At 41.6% G+C, this 18,008-nt stretch overlaps 1 protein-coding gene across 1 annotated transcript in view; it reads left to right on the top strand.

Moving 5' to 3' along the window:
* The window catches only part of TRRAP (transformation/transcription domain associated protein), a gene marked incomplete at its 5' end in the record, with an annotated part of 109,579 nt that overhangs the window by 1,609 nt on the left and 89,962 nt on the right, over positions 1–18,008 (top strand). The window contains 11 exons of the mRNA XM_079720276.1: positions 3,302–3,412; positions 4,459–4,563; positions 5,535–5,618; positions 7,185–7,241; positions 8,586–8,711; positions 9,980–10,057; positions 10,257–10,345; positions 11,174–11,270; positions 13,480–13,618; positions 15,832–15,910; positions 17,441–17,675. Coding sequence (XP_079576402.1) covers positions 3,302–3,412; positions 4,459–4,563; positions 5,535–5,618; positions 7,185–7,241; positions 8,586–8,711; positions 9,980–10,057; positions 10,257–10,345; positions 11,174–11,270; positions 13,480–13,618; positions 15,832–15,910; positions 17,441–17,675 — 1,200 coding nt within the window. The remainder of the gene's footprint in view (positions 1–3,301; positions 3,413–4,458; positions 4,564–5,534; positions 5,619–7,184; positions 7,242–8,585; positions 8,712–9,979; positions 10,058–10,256; positions 10,346–11,173; positions 11,271–13,479; positions 13,619–15,831; positions 15,911–17,440; positions 17,676–18,008) is intronic.

The raw sequence follows: 18,008 nt of genomic DNA, 5'->3' as shown, positions 1-18,008 counted from the left end.
TGTAGAGATTCCCCATTTTCATTTATTGAGACCACGTTTTCCTTTTACTCTTTGAATGTATTTATAATAACTGCTTTGAAGTCTTTGCCAAATACAATCCTCTATAAAGGTTGATTTTTATTGACTGCAGGTCATGTTATCTGGCTTCCTTGCATGTCTGGTAGTTTTTGATTGTACACCAGACATTGTGTGTGAAATGTAGGGACCCTAGATTCTGTTATCTCCCTTGGAAGAGTGTTGATATTTTCACTATAGTCAGCAGTTCAGGTGCTGGCTGATCTCACTGAACTTGTGTAGGCTTGGTTTTATGCCATGGTAGAGAGGATCTCTGGGAATCCCAAGCGGTTTCCCAAGTCCCTCTGACTTTGTAGGATTCAACCTCCAAACCCCATCTTTCTGTGGGTCTCATAAGAGGTTGATTTTAGATTTTGTTGGGATGGGGCTAAACTAGGCCTTACGCTGGGGCATGGTCCTTCCTCAGCTGAATGTATGAGGTGTTATCAAGGTGTTAAGGTCTTTGCACTGTGTCGAGGCTGGACCCCCAACATCCTCTGACATTGCTAAACCTCTGATGTCTTTCTTCATTTCTCAGTCCTCAAGTGCCCACTCCCTGGTAAGCCTCAGGTGGTCTTACCTTCCCTTACCTATAAGTACAGCCCAGTCCTCAGTCAAGGAGTCACAGGAGACCATCCACACCCCCTCTGTAGTTCCTTTTTCTCTGGGGCTTTGCCCTGCAGATTCCGGCCACTTCAGCTGTTGCAAACTCTGGTGTTTGCGCCTCAGCTCAGCAGGACCATCATGCTTTCCTTGGGCTCCAGCCTGCTGACCCCGGTTGGGAAACCGTACCCAGGCAGAGAGCCGAGGTGGGGCGCAGTTGGTGAGTTCCCCTTCTTCTGGAGATCGTGGTCTTGCACTGCCTCTGGTCCAGCACCTGAAACTGTTCGCTCATATTTTGTCCTACTTTATGGTTAGTCTGGTGCCAGTTAGTCTCATAGGCCAAAGAGAAACTCACTTTTCTTTTAATGTGGCTATGATAAAACCTTTCTCAGAGTCAATATGATTAAGAACAATAGATAAAATGTTTCCTAGCCTCTGTCATGGTCATTTGAATCACTAAACATTAAATACATGTTCGTGGGATCGAATTAGATACCCTACTCTCCATAGTAATGGATGGTATTTTTGTTTGCTGAGGGAATTTTTTGGTTTTTTTTTAAATAGATGTTTTCCAGGATTTGTTGCCTTGAACTGAGGTGGAAAAAAATCCTGAGATATTTAGAGATTGAGCTAAAGAGCTTTCTCTTCCACCCAAGCTGTTAGTGCAAACTGTTAAAAAATAAATAAATAAAGCTAAAAAAAAAGAGGTGGGCGGTAGAACAGGAAAGGCCTGCATTCTGCATTTTATTGGAAGAACTGCTAGGAGAGAGCCACAGCCCTTAAAGTTTATTTGAGAGGCTGAAATCGAGGAGCTGCCTGTGATCCTCGAGTGTGGGCGTGGGGCTCTTTCATTTAAGTGTCTCAACCCTTACTCTCCTGTTTAGGGTCTGGCAGTTAGCAAGTTAGTTCCTGGCTTTTTAATGCATTGATTAAATTAACAGAATTAAAAGTTAGCAGGGCTTCCCTGGTGGCGCAGTGGTTGAGAGTCCGCCTGCTGATGCGGGGGACGCGGGTTCGTGCCCCGGTCTGGGAGGATCCCACGTGCCACGGAGTGGCTGGGCCCGTGGGCCATGGCCGCTGAGCCTGCGCGTCCGGAGCCTGTGCTCCACAACGGGGGGGGCCACGACAGTGAGAGGCCCGCGTACCGCAAAAAAAAATAATAATAAATAAAAAAATAAAAGTTAGCAAAGTAGTACACTTGGGGCTTTTCCAAATAGTGCCTTTTGAAATCTGATAGGCATTTACCTTAAATGAAATTCAGATGACTGAGTCCTTAGAAGAATGAAATACTAGAATGACCACTGGTAGGTAATTCTAAATTACCACCACTGTTATCCCAGAACAAAATATTTAAGTGAAATTAAGAATTCCCAGTGGTTTAAGGAATCTTAGAAATTCATTTCATTAACCACTTAGGGATAAGATTCCAGGCTAAGTAAATATCACATGGGCCATTTCCCAGGAAATAAAGAAATGTTGAAGTTAGAAATCACAGGAAGCATTCGTATGAATCAAAAAGCCAGGGGCTAAGTTGAAATATTGGCAGAATAGCTGGGCAACTTGTTGAATCTTTCCTATGGGAGAAATTTGAAACTTAGATGTTTTGAAGGCTGTGGAATCTGGATGGTATGGGCTGACGTGCAGATGAGCTTGATTTCTTGATAACCTTGATAATGTTCCATCATGACTCTTACCCCTCTTTTCCTTCAATCCTTGAATGTGGGTGTTTCGTAAAAAGTCTTACACTTTGGGGTTGAGAGGTGACAAATACAGTTCTTGTCCCAAGTGGATTCACAGTCTGCTTGGGGAGGGGCTGGTGAGGTGCTGCCTGGCTCCTAGGGGTGCCTCTTCACACACAGCGTGCTGTGGGCACGGGGCCCCTGGAATTGAGCTCCGAGTTGGCCGTGGGAGACCAGTGCTCAGGTGCGCATCCCAAGAATGGCAGTTCTTTCTTTGCTCCTGTGGCAGCACACTCTTTTCTGGGTTTTGCCTGTATTTCCTTCTTTATAGACTCCTCAGGTAATAGACAACCCCATGTCTTTATCTTCCTCCCAGATCAGTGTCTGGAGCTCCAGACACAATTAGCTGCCCAGATGCCTTGACTCACCAGCTTCTCAGACTCATGATAATAAAAGTTTAAATTCCTTCCTCTTATACTCCCATCCCTGCCATATTGAACTAAAAAAAGTTCAATATGTACCTTTTACACTCAGCCTTTCTCACCATTTTGTGCCTTTGCATGTGCTTTCCTTAGAACCTTTCCCACTTTCTCCCGTGGTTAACTCCTGCTGGCCTTTTAGGTTTTAGTATCAGCATCACTTCTTCGGGAAGGTGGTCTCTGCCGTTGGTTCCATCCAGTCAGTCATGCCCCATTGTTCGGTTCCCTTAGTTAGGTGAACATTCTCCACAGTGCAAGTATTTCTAGGTTTACCAGTAAATTTAGCGTTTAGTTCTCTCTAATTGGATATCAGAAGCAGCAATCATCTTAACTTCTTTAAAACTACGTTATCACTAAAGCATCTGAAAGTATTAAAAATTACTATCAGCTCTGCTACAATTTTTTCCTTTTGAGGTTATTATAATATGTGAATTTGAATATGTACACAAACCTTTATGGGGTTTTCTTTTATTTTTGCATAATTAGAATGTCACTTCGTCTCCTCAATATTCTACGTTCCTGGAGCACATCATCCCTCGATTTCTTACATTTCTTCAAGATGGAGAAGTTCAGTTCCTTCAGGAGAAACCAGCCCAGGTAACCTGTTCAAAAATATAATGAGAAAAAAATGTCCTGCTGTAGGAGTGCAAGCACTTAAGAATGAAAACAACTCAAAAAACTTATGGTTCCCCTTAAAAACAAAAGAAATTTTGTCATATAAGGATAACTTTGTCCAAGGCCATTGCCTCCTCAGCTAAATATCTTGGTTTTATTTCCTCATAGCCATCTCTTTCACAATTTAAATTCTTCACATTTGCTGACCAGTGATGTGTGCATATGCTATGTATTATAGCCAAATTCATGTGTATATATAGGAGGGAGCAACAGTTTCATGACCCTTCCCATACCTGTTGCCCAGCTCTGATCTTACTATTTTCAGTTCTTGTAACTCTGGCCAATTTTGTTTTATCTATACCCCCACCCACTCTTTGCCTCCCCCCTCTTCGCCTTGATTATTTTAAAACAGTCCCGTCATAACTTTTTTTCCATAAATATTTCAGCATGTATCCCTTAAAAATAACTTTAAAAATTACCATAGTACTAGTGAAAGTTAATTGCTAAACAAAGCACTTTTATGTGGTACCAGTTCAAGATCTACCTATTTGACCTACTTTTTTAGTTGTCAGTTCTATAGACAAAATCATGAAAGCTTAGTACAGCTTATGATGTAATTAGTCCTTAGGCCCAAGGTAATTGGAGAGCACGTCAGAAGAGCTAAACAGAGCTTATGAAGGGAGACTGCAAATGAAGTTCACTTGGTGTTTTGCTCTTTTCATCTTAAATTCACCCCACGTGCACACATTAGTGTCCTCCACCTGGCAATACTGATAAGGTGTAAAAGAGCAAATTTTGGCTTACTTGATTTGGTACACAATTGTAGAAATACTGAAAATACTGGTTTGCAGTACATGCTTTGGATTACATTTAAATAATTTACAGAACCATTTCTAAAATGGGCTCCATCTTATTGTATGGTGGTTACCAGTGCTGAGTACAGCTGTGTGACACTTGTAGGATGCCAAAGAATTACCTTGGAACTTTTGGAAGGATTTCATATTTACATTTCTGTTTCTCTTCAACAGCAACTGCGGAAGCTCGTTCTTGAAATAATTCATAGAATACCAACCAATGAACATCTTCGTCCTCATACAAAAAATGTTTTGTCTGTTATGTTTCGCTTTCTGGAGGTAACTTTTGAGAATTTTTATTATTTAGCCACATTCAAAACTTTTAATGATTTTCTTACTGTAAAATCCTGTATTATACAACTTTTTCACTAAAGTTCTGATTCACATGAGTAGAAATTTTTTTAATGTCCATTTCCTCCCACTTTGCCAACCAGATTACTAAGAAAGATTATTAAATGAAAATCTTTTTTTTTTGAGTCACTGAGGGATTGACTAGACATAGTGGGAATCTGAAAGTGGGTGGTGGTCAACAGACTCCGAGTACAGGGGTCATTGGCTTTGTGCCTCTGTTTGTGTGTCAGGCACAGTAGATGCATAGTAGTCAAAGAGTTGCTCAAATTCTTGGGGTTAATCCATTTGGTACCTGTTAAGCTAACCTCTGAAATTGTTTCCTTGTTGTCCTTAGTTTTGGTGTGTTTAGAATTCTGTCATGTTTCTGGGCCCCTTGGAAAGATGAGCTCTGTAGGGGGACTGAGTTGAGTTCAGATCCTGGCTCTGCCATGTATTAGCTCTGTCATGTCAGCCCCATTCCTTCCTGCCCCGAGCCTTCGCTTCCTCCTAGTAAGATGTGGAAGGCACCCCCATGCAGACAGTGTAAAGTGTTAGCACAGGGCCCAGTGCATGGTGGCTGCTCACTCATTGCTCTTTTGGCAATATTTTCAAACAATGAAACGTGTCTGCTGGGCCGTTAAGACCTTGCTTCGTAGTGTGACTTGCCTTATTTGCCAGTTACTCATTTGTCTGAGTGTTACTCTCACAGGACCTACTGGCGGGCTGTACTTCAGACAGTCCACCAAAGACTGCGAAAGCTTCCTCTCTGGGACAGCTGTGTTCTGTGGGTTTATGAATTTTCTACAAACCAAATCTAAGTTGGTTGATGGAGGGTGTATATGCAGAAAATGCTTAGAAAATAGTCTTTAGATTAAAATGAGTTTTCAGAAGTATAATTTTTTAAATGCTTTTTTTTTAAGACGGAAAATGAAGAGAATGTTCTTATTTGTCTAAGAATAATCATTGAACTACACAAACAGTTCAGGCCACCCATCACCCAAGAAGTAAGTGTTTATCTTGATAGCATTTATAAACTGTGCTGACACATTGCTTCTGTGTGAATTTTTTACCCCCTTTTAGAGTTGGCAGAACATATGCTGCTTTCAGTCATAGAAAATATCGCCTAAGTTGGGGGAAATTCTTTGTGGTTTAAACAGTGACTTTTTCCTGAATGTGTACATGAATATTTTGCTGAATTTGTTCAGTATTTGAAATGTGTTAACCAACCAAACTGGCAGGGCTCTCTGGGTGGTTCTGGTACTTACAGGACTGAGATGCCCCAGGGCTCCAGTGACTTTTATACAAGGGTTCAGAGGTGGGTTCTGAAGTCAGAGCTGGGTTTGAATCTCAGTGTGCAGTTCAGTAGCTGTGTGACAGCGGGTAAGCTCTGAGCCTTTTGGAGCCTTTTCTGTAAAATGGGGACAATCACAGTATATCCTCAAAGATTGCTTAGAGAATTAAATATAAAAGTTAAAGTTCTTGGGCTTCCCTGGTGGCTCAGTGGTTGAGAGTCTGCCTGCCGACGCAGGGGACTCGGGTTCGTGCCCCGGCCTGGGAAGATCCCACATGCCGCGGAGCGGCTGGGCCTGTGAACCATGGCCGCTGAGCCTGCGCGTCCGGAGCCTGTGCTCCACGGTGGTAGAGGCCACAACAGTGAGAGGCCCGCGTACCGCAAAAAAAAAAAAAAAAAAAAAAAAGTTAAAGTTCTTAGCACAGTGATTGGCATCTGCAGAGTCAGCATTAAACAGTCTGTTAGCCATAATTAAGATACTGTCTTTTCTGATGATAACCTTGGTAAATGCCTGTTGTAGATTATTTGGAAATTGAAAGACAAAGTAGAATTCCTTCCATCTTGAGAACAATATTTAATGTCTTGGTGATTTCTTTTCCGTTTTCCCACCTTATGTATTTGTATGTTTACGTAATCACAATACTACTGTGGATGACATTTCATATCCTGATTGTTCCCCTTCACGTTATATGTAAGCGTTTTCCCAATGATAAAAAATGTTTTGTAAAGTTAATTTTTAATGGATATATAATCTTCTTTCATATTCTTGGATATTTAGGGTATTTCAAAATTTTTATTTTATGACTAAAACTGAATATCTGTTTACAATTCAAATTATTTTGTAGACTGGGTTTATAGAAGTGGAATTACCAGATCAAAGGTGTTAATGTTTTATGCTTCTGATACATATTGTTACATTGGTTTCCAGAAAGGCTTCAGCAGTTTAAGCTCCCCTTAGTAGTATAGTATAGTATGGGGGGGGGGTGTCTCCTTACTTGCACTCCCTCCAGCATGGTGTGCTATTACTTTTTGAAAGGCAAAAAGTGGCATTTATTATCATTTTCATTCCGTTGCTGTTCCTGAATTAGAAAGCTTGTTTTCTGTTTATCAGTCTTTTTGTGTGTGTGTGTTCACATTCATTGCCTATTTGTATCTTGAGTCTGACATTTTTCTTGCCTGTTTTGTGAGTTCTTATATATGGAAACTATTGATGTTTTTCGTATTTATTGTAAGCATTTTCTGTTTATAAATATCTTCCTAATACTGTCTTTTTTTTTAGATTCATCATTTTTTGGATTTTGTGAAACAGATTTACAAGGAGCTTCCAAAAGTAGTGGTATGCTGTTTTTAATATTATTGAATTTACTGTTTATATTTATTTATTACTTCCTTATTCCAAAGGGTTGAAGGAATAATTGGAGGGATGCTAATTTTACAATGGGGAATATTTAGTGATGGTTAAAATCTAGGTTGATAAATTAGCCCTTAGAAAAAAAGAGTTCTTTTGGTTTCATTGTTTAGATTAAATACTGTATTTTTGACGTAAAAGCAATAGATTCTTATTGTAGAAATTTTGCAAAAAAGGAAAAACCATAATTTTTCTTTCACTTATAAGCAACCATTGACATTGATGTTTTGTTTTGAGTTGAACTTTGTGCTTTGTAGAGATGGTTGCCCTCACATTCTTGAAGCTTTTTGGGGGAGTGGTGTATACTTTCAGCATTTTTCTGTATCTTAAAAATTTTTTCCTGTATTGAAAAAACTGTTTCCAAGCAGTGCCACCCATATAAAAGTGTGTGGAGTGGAGGAGGAAAGGCTCCTCCCTACCGTGCTCTCATTTACTGGAAGGAATCACTGTTACAGAAGGGAACGTCCTTCAAGACCCTTCTGTGGCAGTCATAATTTTTAGCGACTGATAATTTTCTGTCATATGCATGTACCTTGACCATCTCCCTATTGCTGGTTTCCCCCATTTTCAATTCATTACTGTCACAAATAATGCTTTGGTAAAAGTCATTGTGCATAAATGTGTTTATGTTTCAGAGTTTCTATTTTCAAATTTTTTTAAGCTTAAATTTTTTTTTAAAATTAACACATGGTAAAATTGACTTTTTGGCTTTTTAAGGAATTTAATCTGCTAATAGTGTATAAAACTTAAGTTGCATTCTGAGTTATCAAGTTATCATTGTGTCAACTACCATTTTGATCAAAGAAGAGCTACTTTTCATACGAAGCTGTCTCTTTTAACATGAAGCCCAAATTTCATTGAGAACTAAGGATGCCAGTGAGGTCCTGGCCTTTTAAAATGTTTTCTGTACTTTGTTTCTGTTCCATACTTGACCTCTATTTAGGAGACTATGTGGAAAGTTAATTCAGTAGGGATCAGCTCCTAGTTTCTTATCACTGGAGAGATGGGTTACATCCTCCCCACCTCACTGAGGTGGTAATATAACATGACATACATTTCATCTTTTATCCGCCAGGAAAAAATAGTACAAAATACGGCAGGCAAGTTTGTTTTCTGTTGTTGGAGGTGGCGGGTGTGTCTGTCATGTTATCTTCATAGTCCTGGAAAAAGAGAACACCAAGTACTGTGGGGTTGGTGCAGTATAAAAGGGTAGGACATTCGATTTCTTCACCACACGTCAGGTGTAAATGACTTCTGTTTTGTTTTCTGTAGAACCGCTACTTTGAGAACCCTCAGGTGATCCCCGAGAACACAGTCCCTCCCCCAGAAATGGTTGGAATGATCACAACGATTGCTGTAAAAGTCAATCCTGAGCGTGAGGACAGTGAGACGAGAACAGTAAGCGTTTCAGTTGTTTTGCTTTTTGCTTTGCTTTTATCCACGTCTCCTGCCCTTGGTAGAGGAAAAATGAGGTATTGACTTTTTAGACCACTTAAGTTTTTTGTTTTTTTCTTAAACACATGGAGGGATTTAGAATAAGCAAACAAACGTGTGTGCGCGTGTGAGAGAGTGTCGCTGATTGTGCTCTGCAGGTATGCATGTGAGCTGTTGCTCACCAAATATACAAAGATAACATCGTGGTGGAATCCAGAACCAGAAAGAGCAGCTGACCCGGCAAGGGGGCCTCCGTTCTCTCCTTAGCTTCAACATTAGTGAAGTCCCTTTAAACTACATATACATTTGTAGTTCAGTGCCTGACGATGTGGGCTCCAGGGACAGAAGTTTTGGGATGATGTTACAGCTCTACCACTTGCATTTTCTGACTGTAGGAAAGTTCATGAACCGTTTTTCTGACCTTATTTTTCCCTCTCATCTGAAAAATCAGTCTCGTGGAGTTTTGTGAAGGTAATGCTGGTACTGTCTGCAGCTGATGTGTTAGATTTGTAGTATTTGTCACGTAGGGAACATGTATTGAGCATTTACTATGCCTGTATTTTTATGATTGAATCAAGACTATCATCTGTATTTGTTTTACTGAAATGGTTTTGCAGAATGTTTCACTTTGAGCTAGGATAAACAGGAAATTACATTTTGAATGAAGCTTTCATTCCTTTGTTCTTCCTGAATTAGAAACTTGTTTTCTGTTTATCAGTCTTTGTGTTTCTTTTTTTGCTTGTCTGTTCCTATCCATTTATCACCCATTTGTATTTTGAGTCTGACATTTTCCTTACCTGTTTGAGTTTTTATATATTAAGACTTTTTTCTTACATTTATTGTAAGCATTTTTCCTGTTTATAAATACCTATGAATAAAACTAGGTAAACTTGTACTTCTTGCTGTTGTTCTTGCAAGTAAGCAAGATAATAGATTAAAAATTCTTTTTAAATTTCTCCAGTGATTTGAATCTCTTAAGTTTTGACAAATTTTCCTGAGGTTTTTACTACAGGTATGACATTGTAAAATATGAAAACCTTTATATTAAATAACAGTTCTGTGTACTTTGTTTTCAAAATAGTTTGTTTATTTCACCACAGATAATTATGAAGATGTGTCAGTATTTTCCCTTCCCTTTATTTCAGTGGGGTGATGTGCAATAGTGACACACTGATTAGGGCTATTTTAAGTGCCACGGTGATAACCTCAGTCCTCCTTTTCCTCTCTTGCAGCATTCCATCATTCCAAGAGGATCTCTTTCTTTGAAAGTGTTGGCAGAATTGCCCATTATTGTTGTTTTAATGTATCAGGTATGCATATTGCTTAGTAGCTTCTTGGGTTTTGGGCTTCCTATTTTACAACAAAGTTTACACCTAATTTTCTGTGGCAAATAGATGTGTATGATACACATGTGCTAACTAATGAATCTCATCACAGTTTCTTTGGTATGCCAAATTATTTTGCTATAAGCAGAGTGTAAAAGCATGACAATCTGATGTTTGCTTTTAGCTCTACAAACTGAATATCCACAGTGTTGTTGCTGAATTTGTGCCCTTGATCATGAATACCATTGCAATTCAGGTATCTGCACAAGCCAGGTGAGATTTCTTTGGTCAGTGATGTAGCTGACTACCATAGTTCTTTAATCCAAGTAAAAATGTACTTGCTGTCGTCATTTGTAAGACAAGAAAATTTGGAGTGATAAAATTTTGGTTAAACTTATATGTATTTTTGGCTTTCTGAAGTTGTATTTCGATGATGGGTGACATGTTTCAGTCTTTGGTGTCTTGTAAATTTAGAACTATCATTAGGCATTACTGTCCTCAATTACAGCTTTGGGATATTCCAGGCTCTCTCACCTTCCTTCAAGCCTTTGTTCTTGCTGTTCCTCTCAGCACGGGGGCTAGAAAGCTCTTTACCCCCCTCGTTCTTCCTCACCCATCACCCTTAATCACCGACTCACTCATCCTCAAAGCCTCTCAGTGAAGCTTTTTCTCCAGCCTCACAGCATTCCTCCTAAGATCTTTGTCACTTGCTCTCTTGACTTGCGGCCTATCTGGCTCTAAGTCACTTGAGAGCAAGAGCTGAGGGTGAATCAGCCCTAACAGCCTCTGTGGCCACAGCAGGGGTCTTCCACTGGTCAAATAGGTGCCCTCATGCTGTCTTCTGGGACAGCAGGTCATTCTCGCCTTGGCTGTGGGGATTCAGATTGTGGCTGCTGCCCAACGGCCTGGAGATCTGCCTGCTTTATGCCTCTAAGGCCTTTAAGTTAGTCGGAACTGCATAAAAGTGTAGGCGTGTTTACTGTTGCTGCTGTGTAGAAATCAACCTATTGGGCTTAGTAATTACTATAGGCTTTTAATTAATAGTAACATCACCGAAAGAGTTGAGAGCTAATATTGTTAATTTTGTTCACATCTCATTAGGCAACATAAGCTTTACAACAAGGAGTTGTATGCTGATTTCATTGCTGCTCAGATCAAAACATTGTCATTTTTAGCTTATATCATCAGAATTTACCAGGTAAGTTCATTGACTTTTGTTTTAAGTCAGGTTTACTGAGATATAACTTACATGCAGTAAAATTCACCTTTTGTAGGTGTACAGTTCGCTGATTGACAAATGTGTACAGTACAAATGCATACCTAACCACCAGTACGTCAAAATACAGAACATTTCCATCATCCAAAAAATTCCTTTTATACGTTTGTAGTCAATTTCCTCCTCCCACCTCCAGTCCCTGGCAAGCACTGGTTTGTTTTCTGTCTCCATAGTTTTGCCTTTTCCAGAATGGCATAGAGATTAATCACTTGGTGGACAGTATTTGTAACCTTTTGAGTCTGGCTTCTTTCACTTAGCAGTAATGCTGAGATTCATCCTTGTTATTTTATTGGTGACTTGTTACTTTTTATTCGTGGTTAGTTGTCTTAGTCTGCTCAGGCTGCCATAACAAAATACCATAGACTAGGTGTAAACAGCCAAAATTTATTTTCTCACAGTTCTGGAGCCTGGAAAATCCAAGATCAAGGTTCCAGCAGGGTTTGGTTTCTGGGGAGGCCTTTCTTCCTGGGTTGAAGGTGGCCACCTTCTTGCTGTGTCCTCCCATGGTGGTGAGGGGGACAGAGAGATCTCCTTCTCTTCGTTTATAAGGCCACAGTCCTACTGGACGAGGGCCCCACCTGTATGATCTCATTCAACCTGAATTACCTCCTAAAGACTCTTATCTCCAGATACAGTCACAGTGGGGGTTAGGGCTTCAACATATGAAATTTTGGGGGGGTACACAGTTCAGGCCGTAGTGGTGTATTCTGTTGTATGGGTGTAATCACGGTGTTTATCCATTCATCAGCTGATGGAACATTTGGATCATTTCCAATTTTTTTAAAGCATTTTATCAAGATATAATTCATATACCATAAAATTCACTCTTTTAAAGTGTACAGTTCAGTGGTTTTTAGTTTATTCACAGATTTGTACAACCATAATCACTATTCAATTTTAGAACAACTTTTTCACCCGAAAAAGAAAACCGTACCAATGAGCAGTGACTTCCATTCTTCTCTGACCCACCAGCCCCTGGCAACCACTAAAGTATTTCCTGTCTTTATAGACTTGCCTGTTTCATTTTTGGCTTAATAAAGCCATATAAATATTTGCACACAGATTTTTGTGCGGATGTATGAGGTTTATTGACTTTTGCTGTTATTGGAAGTTGTGTGTTATAGCAAATTATGTGGGAGAGATTGGAACTTCAAAAAATGGCATTATCAAGTAAAACTGATACAGAGGTTTTGGAGGCTTTTTTGAGGAACCTGTAGAGTAGTTTTATTTTTGTTTTTGCCACTTGGAGCTGTGGTCTCTTCTTACTTAAATCATAAGAACTTGAAGGAAAAAATTGATACCTTATCTCTCATTAGTCTTACAGTTTTTTTGAATAAAACTCTTGTATAGAGGTGGTTATTCTAAAGTATGGAATAAATTTAGTCCTGATCTATTCTAGAGCAATGGAATTATATTATAATTGATCATTTTTTTAAAAGATTTTATTTCAGGAAAGTAAAAATGAAAATGTGGATGTCAGATTGTTTTTATTCTAAACCACCTTTGAGAACATTTGTAGCCTTCTCCCCCCTCCCTTTTTAATGTGTTTATCTCGATAATGATAACTTACACTAAGAAAATGGAACATTTGTAAAAAAAAAAAAAAAAAAAAAAAAAAAAATCTGAATTAGATACCCCTTGATATTTTAGTCAGCTTGAGTTATTGTGAATAACTTCCTGAAACACCTCAAAAGGCAGTTGTGACTGGAGCTCATTCTCAGCTGATTAAAGGTGTCTTTGGTGTCATTCACAACTTACATCAATGGGACGACTCAGTAAATAGTTTTGTTTTTTAACTTCAATATTTATTTCTTCCTCCTTCCCTCTGACAGGGAAGCAATACATATTCATTGTTGAAAGTTGGGAAAATACAGAAAATACAAGAAGGCCTCCATGATCCCATGATGTAAAAGGAACTGCTCCATGTGGCTGCCCCTCCTTCCAGGGTGGCATTGTGCACACAAACTAATAAGACTTTTTGGATAGTACTTGTGTGTTAGGCCTGTTACTTTCTGAGGGTCCTTTGTGCCAAGCTTACTCTTACTGAATTTTTTAAAAGTTTATAAAACTTGGGTTTTTCTTAGTGACCGCCTATCAGTATAACTGTGTTGTTTTCCTTTTTCTTTTACAGGAGTTGGTGACTAAGTACTCTCAGCAAATGGTAAAAGGAATGTTACAGCTACTTTCAAATTGTCCAGCAGAAACTGCGCACCTCAGAAAGGAGCTTCTGATCGCTGCGAAGCACATCCTCACTACCGAGCTGCGAAACCGTACGTCTGTCTTGCCTCTGGCCACTCGCCTGTCTGTGAATGTGGGCCTGCTGCTGGCGGTCCATTGTGTGCTGAGCCTGCAGCTCACTCAGTATTTTTGGCTCTTTGTGTCCTTTCTTTATTGCTATTTTGGGTGTATTTTTTCTCCTTTATCTGCCTCTCTATCTCCCCCTCTCTCTGCCTGCCCATCCCTCCTTCCTTCTCTCCCTCCCTCCCTCCCTCCCTCTCTCTCTCTCTCCCTCTCTCTCTCTCTCTCTCTGTCTGCCCATCTTTTTTGCCTGCCACCAGGGTTCTCCCTTTGTCTTCTCAACAATTTCATAATTAATGTGATAATTTCCTTAGCACAGTTTACGGTCTGGGTATCTCTTAGTACTTCTCTGCCTTCTGACTGCCTGTCTTTTGACATTGTAAATAGCCATTTGCTTTCTGACTCACAGCCAGCAATCTTTAAAAGGTGAGAAGAAACAATCTTTAAAAGGTGAGAAGAAAACAGTGTTTTCTTTCTCCGTGTTGTGAAAATGATGAAAGAGTTTTAAATGGGATGTTTTAAAATCTGTTTACTGAAGTGACTGAGTTGTGTCTGGAGCACCATTGTCAGACTAACTTTCGATATTCCTGCCACTGGGATAATAAGGACTTTGGAGGTGCATTGGGGAGCCTTGGAGCAGGAGGTTTCTCCTTGCTGAAGTGCTGACAGATTAAAAACCCTTCTCATGGTTATCAGATAACCTCTGATCTGTCACACATGACCAGGCCCTCTTTTGTGGCCATAAAGGTTGGTTTCAGTCTTGTTAACACTACAAAGATTGACAGATATCCAAGATGCTACTCTCCAAGGTTAGATCGTGTTAGGCTGGTTGAATTCAGCTTTTAAAGACTGCTGTTGCTTTTTTTTTTTTTTAAACAAGATACTTTATTTTGAAGCCCATAGTGGTTCCCAGACTTAAACAGGTAACATCATGACATCTCAAGAAGTTTTCATTGAAAGAAACCTATAAAGAATCATGTTAAATGTTAGCCATATTATAAATACAAAACATGTATGCATATATTTAAAATTTACACATCCACTACCAAATGTTGGTGAAAACATTCCTTTGTTGGCATCCAAAATGATATCAGACGGTCACCCATTTGTGCTAATCCTGAGGAGCAGTAGTTTGGAAAAACCTGACTGTTTAACAGATTTACCTGTTTCCCCAGAAACTCTGATTCTGGGTCTTGAAGGTGATCTGGAAGCCAGTGCTGTGCAACTTAGTTTCTTCTCTGCACGCATCACTCATCCCCGCAGCCGGCCCTCCGGCATGTGGGGTCTCAGCCCTCTGCATCTTTCCTCTGTGCCTCCTTCCTCCTGGCCACCTCGCCGTGGGCAGCGGGGAACGTCCCTCCTCCGACCTCAGGGACTACTTGTGGCTTCTCTCGTATTTCTTCCTGTGCTGCCTGGCTGTAGGAGGCATCTCTCCAGTGTGCATGTGTCTTTTTTATCTTTGATCCTCAGAAGCTATTTGCTGGCAAAGAATGTACTATTTGCTCTACCGTTTGCCACCCTGTGTGCGCATCCTCAGAAACGCCGGTTGTCCCTGAGTGGGGACCAGCTGTTCCACCCCGTGAGGGCCTCAGCCTGCAGAGGAGTGGGGGGAGGTTTGGTGGTGGCTCTGCCTGGGGGATTAGAGGGACAGAGTCTCTAGTCAGTCTCATCCCAAGAGTCAGGACCCCTAACTTGGCACCCATGCCTGTGAGAACACTAGGATGTCCTAGGCCTTTGTAATTCCTATAGAGAAGTATCCTTATTTCTCCATAATGACTAACCTTACAGTCTCGAAGAAGGGCGACTTCAGGGCAGTGGATAAAGGGGCCTTTAGGGAATACTGTCCCCTTGGGTGGATCATGCCAGCTTTTAAGGACAATGGACAGCACCACCCGGAAAGCATTAGGAGCGAGTTCCCCTCCAGGGATACAAGGCCTACGGTTTCTTAGTTTATTCTCTGACACTGAATGTGATCCCGACCGCGTCTCTGTGACATGTGGCTGGTGTGCCCCAGCACAGCCAGCGTCTTAGACTAAAGTAGCTCGTGTGCTGCCTTCCTGCTCCCCACACTGCCCCACACGTGGATTGCTCGTTGGTATAGGCTGGCTCCTGTGAAAGTACTGTTAAGTGACTTACGCACACCTGGTTTGGTTGGTGATGTATGCAATGGATGTTTGTGTTCCAGAGTTCATTCCTTGCATGGACAAGCTGTTTGATGAATCCATACTAATTGGCTCAGGATATACTGCTCGAGAGACTCTCAGGTATGATGTTGAACCCGTGATATCTGGTCTATTCAGTGCCAGGGACCGTGGATCCTGACACATCGTTAGCATTTCAATGAGCGTGGACTGTTGGACCTTTCCTCTCCCATTGGATTTAGAATTGCGGAAAGTTTCGGAAACGCCTTAGGTTGCTTCTTGTGCCTTGGCTTAATCAGAGTAGTTGTCTTGATTTAAATCGCAGGTAGAACTATCTGACTAGTGTTAGTTGTTTTGCTTTCTAAGTAGTAAATGCACCTTTTTATTAAAAAAAGAGTATTTGATAACCTACTAAGAAGAAAGGAGAGAAAACTTTTTGGTTCTCCATAAGGAGATCAACTAACGTGGCTAATATTTTGAACTGTTTCCTCCTAGTCTTTATTTCTTATGCATTTTATAAAATAAATATAGTTGTGATCATGCTTATTATTTCTAAAGGAGAGAATTAACATTTAATCATCTTTCACAATGCAAAATGGATCAACATTAGTCATTTTTTGGTTCTAACAAGGGAGGTGTGATTGATCGTATGAAAAATATGCAGAATATTCTGAATATGGTGTAGACTGTTCACTGTGTTTTCTACATAAAACACTGTTGTAAAATATCGAGTAAGACATTCTTTATAACTTGGGGTTGAACCCGCCTGAATGGATGTTAGATTGAAACCCTCCAGTGTTTTCTGTCGGTCGCCCTTAGACAAAACCCAGACTCTTGACCATGGCATGCGGCCCCCACGGGGTTTGACTCTGCTCTCTCTGCTTGACCTGCTGCGGCCACGCGGGCCTCTGCAGCCCCTCGGCTCCCCCAGGCAGCTCCCACTCAGGGCCTTGACCTGCCTGTTTCCTCCAGATGGAAGTGTCCCTGGCTGAGGTCACAGAGCCGATGTCACCTCGGAGGGGCTTTCTCTGGCCCCCACCAGTTTTTCTCCTGGTGCCTTTTCACATCTCCTGCAGCACTTAGCAACTTGCACAGTTGATTTCTTTACTCGTGTGTTCCCCTCCGCCCTGGAAATAAGCTTCCTGAGGACAGGAGCTCTATTTACTGGGGTCACTGGCATCCCTGGTGCTGGGCCCAGTGTCTGGCACATGGCAGGTGTCCAGACTTTCAGTGAGTGAAAGTGCTGGGTGGCCTGAACACTACTGTTGCGGCTCGATAAACTATATGGTATATAAGGTGTTATTTGACAGAGGCTATTCAGCTTTGAGCAGCAGAACCCGTTCAGTGCATGATCAAGCTGGTAGTTACTTCTGCTCAGGTTAACTAGACGTGCTGGTATAAACACGATGCGCACAAAGTTAACCTTTTTAATTTAGAAAGTAAAGATTTAAGCAAAAAGACAAGACTTGAGCCTTCTAATCACATAGCTGGGAGGAAGTAACAAGGGGGAAACTGGGACCCTATAAAGCGTGCCCCAGACGAGCCGTCCCACTGGGGGTGTTCCTGGGGCGCAGGTAGTGGTGGAGGTGGCAGCCCACAGCCGAGGCGGGTGGGGCCGCTGAGATACGAACTAGCGGAGGTCTCTGCCCGCAGGCCCCTCGCCTACAGCACGCTGGCTGACCTGGTGCACCACGTCCGTCAGCACCTGCCCCTCAGTGACCTGTCCCTCGCCGTCCAGCTCTTCGCCAAGAACATAGATGACGAGTCCCTGCCCAGCAGCATCCAGACCATGTCCTGCAAGCTGCTGCTCAACCTGGTGGACTGCATCCGTGCCAAGAGCGAGCAGGAGAGCGGCAACGGGCGGGACGTGCTGATGCGGATGCTGGAGGTGCCGGCTCCCTCCGCGTCTTCACCGTGCGGCGCTCCGCTCACACGAGCGCTTTGCTGGCAGTTCACGGGCCACCCAGTTGCCGGCTTGGTCCTGGGTGTTTAGACCACCTGGGTTCAAATCCCCACTACCCCATCAACTAGCCAAGGATCCTTGGGCAAGATGCTTGACCCTCTGCTGGTCTGCGTGTCTTCTAACCAGGGACAGTCACAGTGTCTGCTTCCTAGGGTTGTTTGAGATGAGTAAGGCAGCGCGTGAGCTCTTAGCATAGTTCCTGGCGAGCAATCGGGAGAGGTGTTTTCTGGGACACCGCCTAGCCAAGTGCTACGTTAT

The sequence above is a fragment of the Hyperoodon ampullatus genome (assembly GCF_949752795.1).
Source record: "Hyperoodon ampullatus genome assembly, chromosome: 14".
Classification (NCBI taxonomy): Eukaryota; Metazoa; Chordata; class Mammalia; order Artiodactyla; family Ziphiidae; genus Hyperoodon; species Hyperoodon ampullatus.
This window is presented reverse-complemented; position numbering and strand designations above follow the sequence as displayed.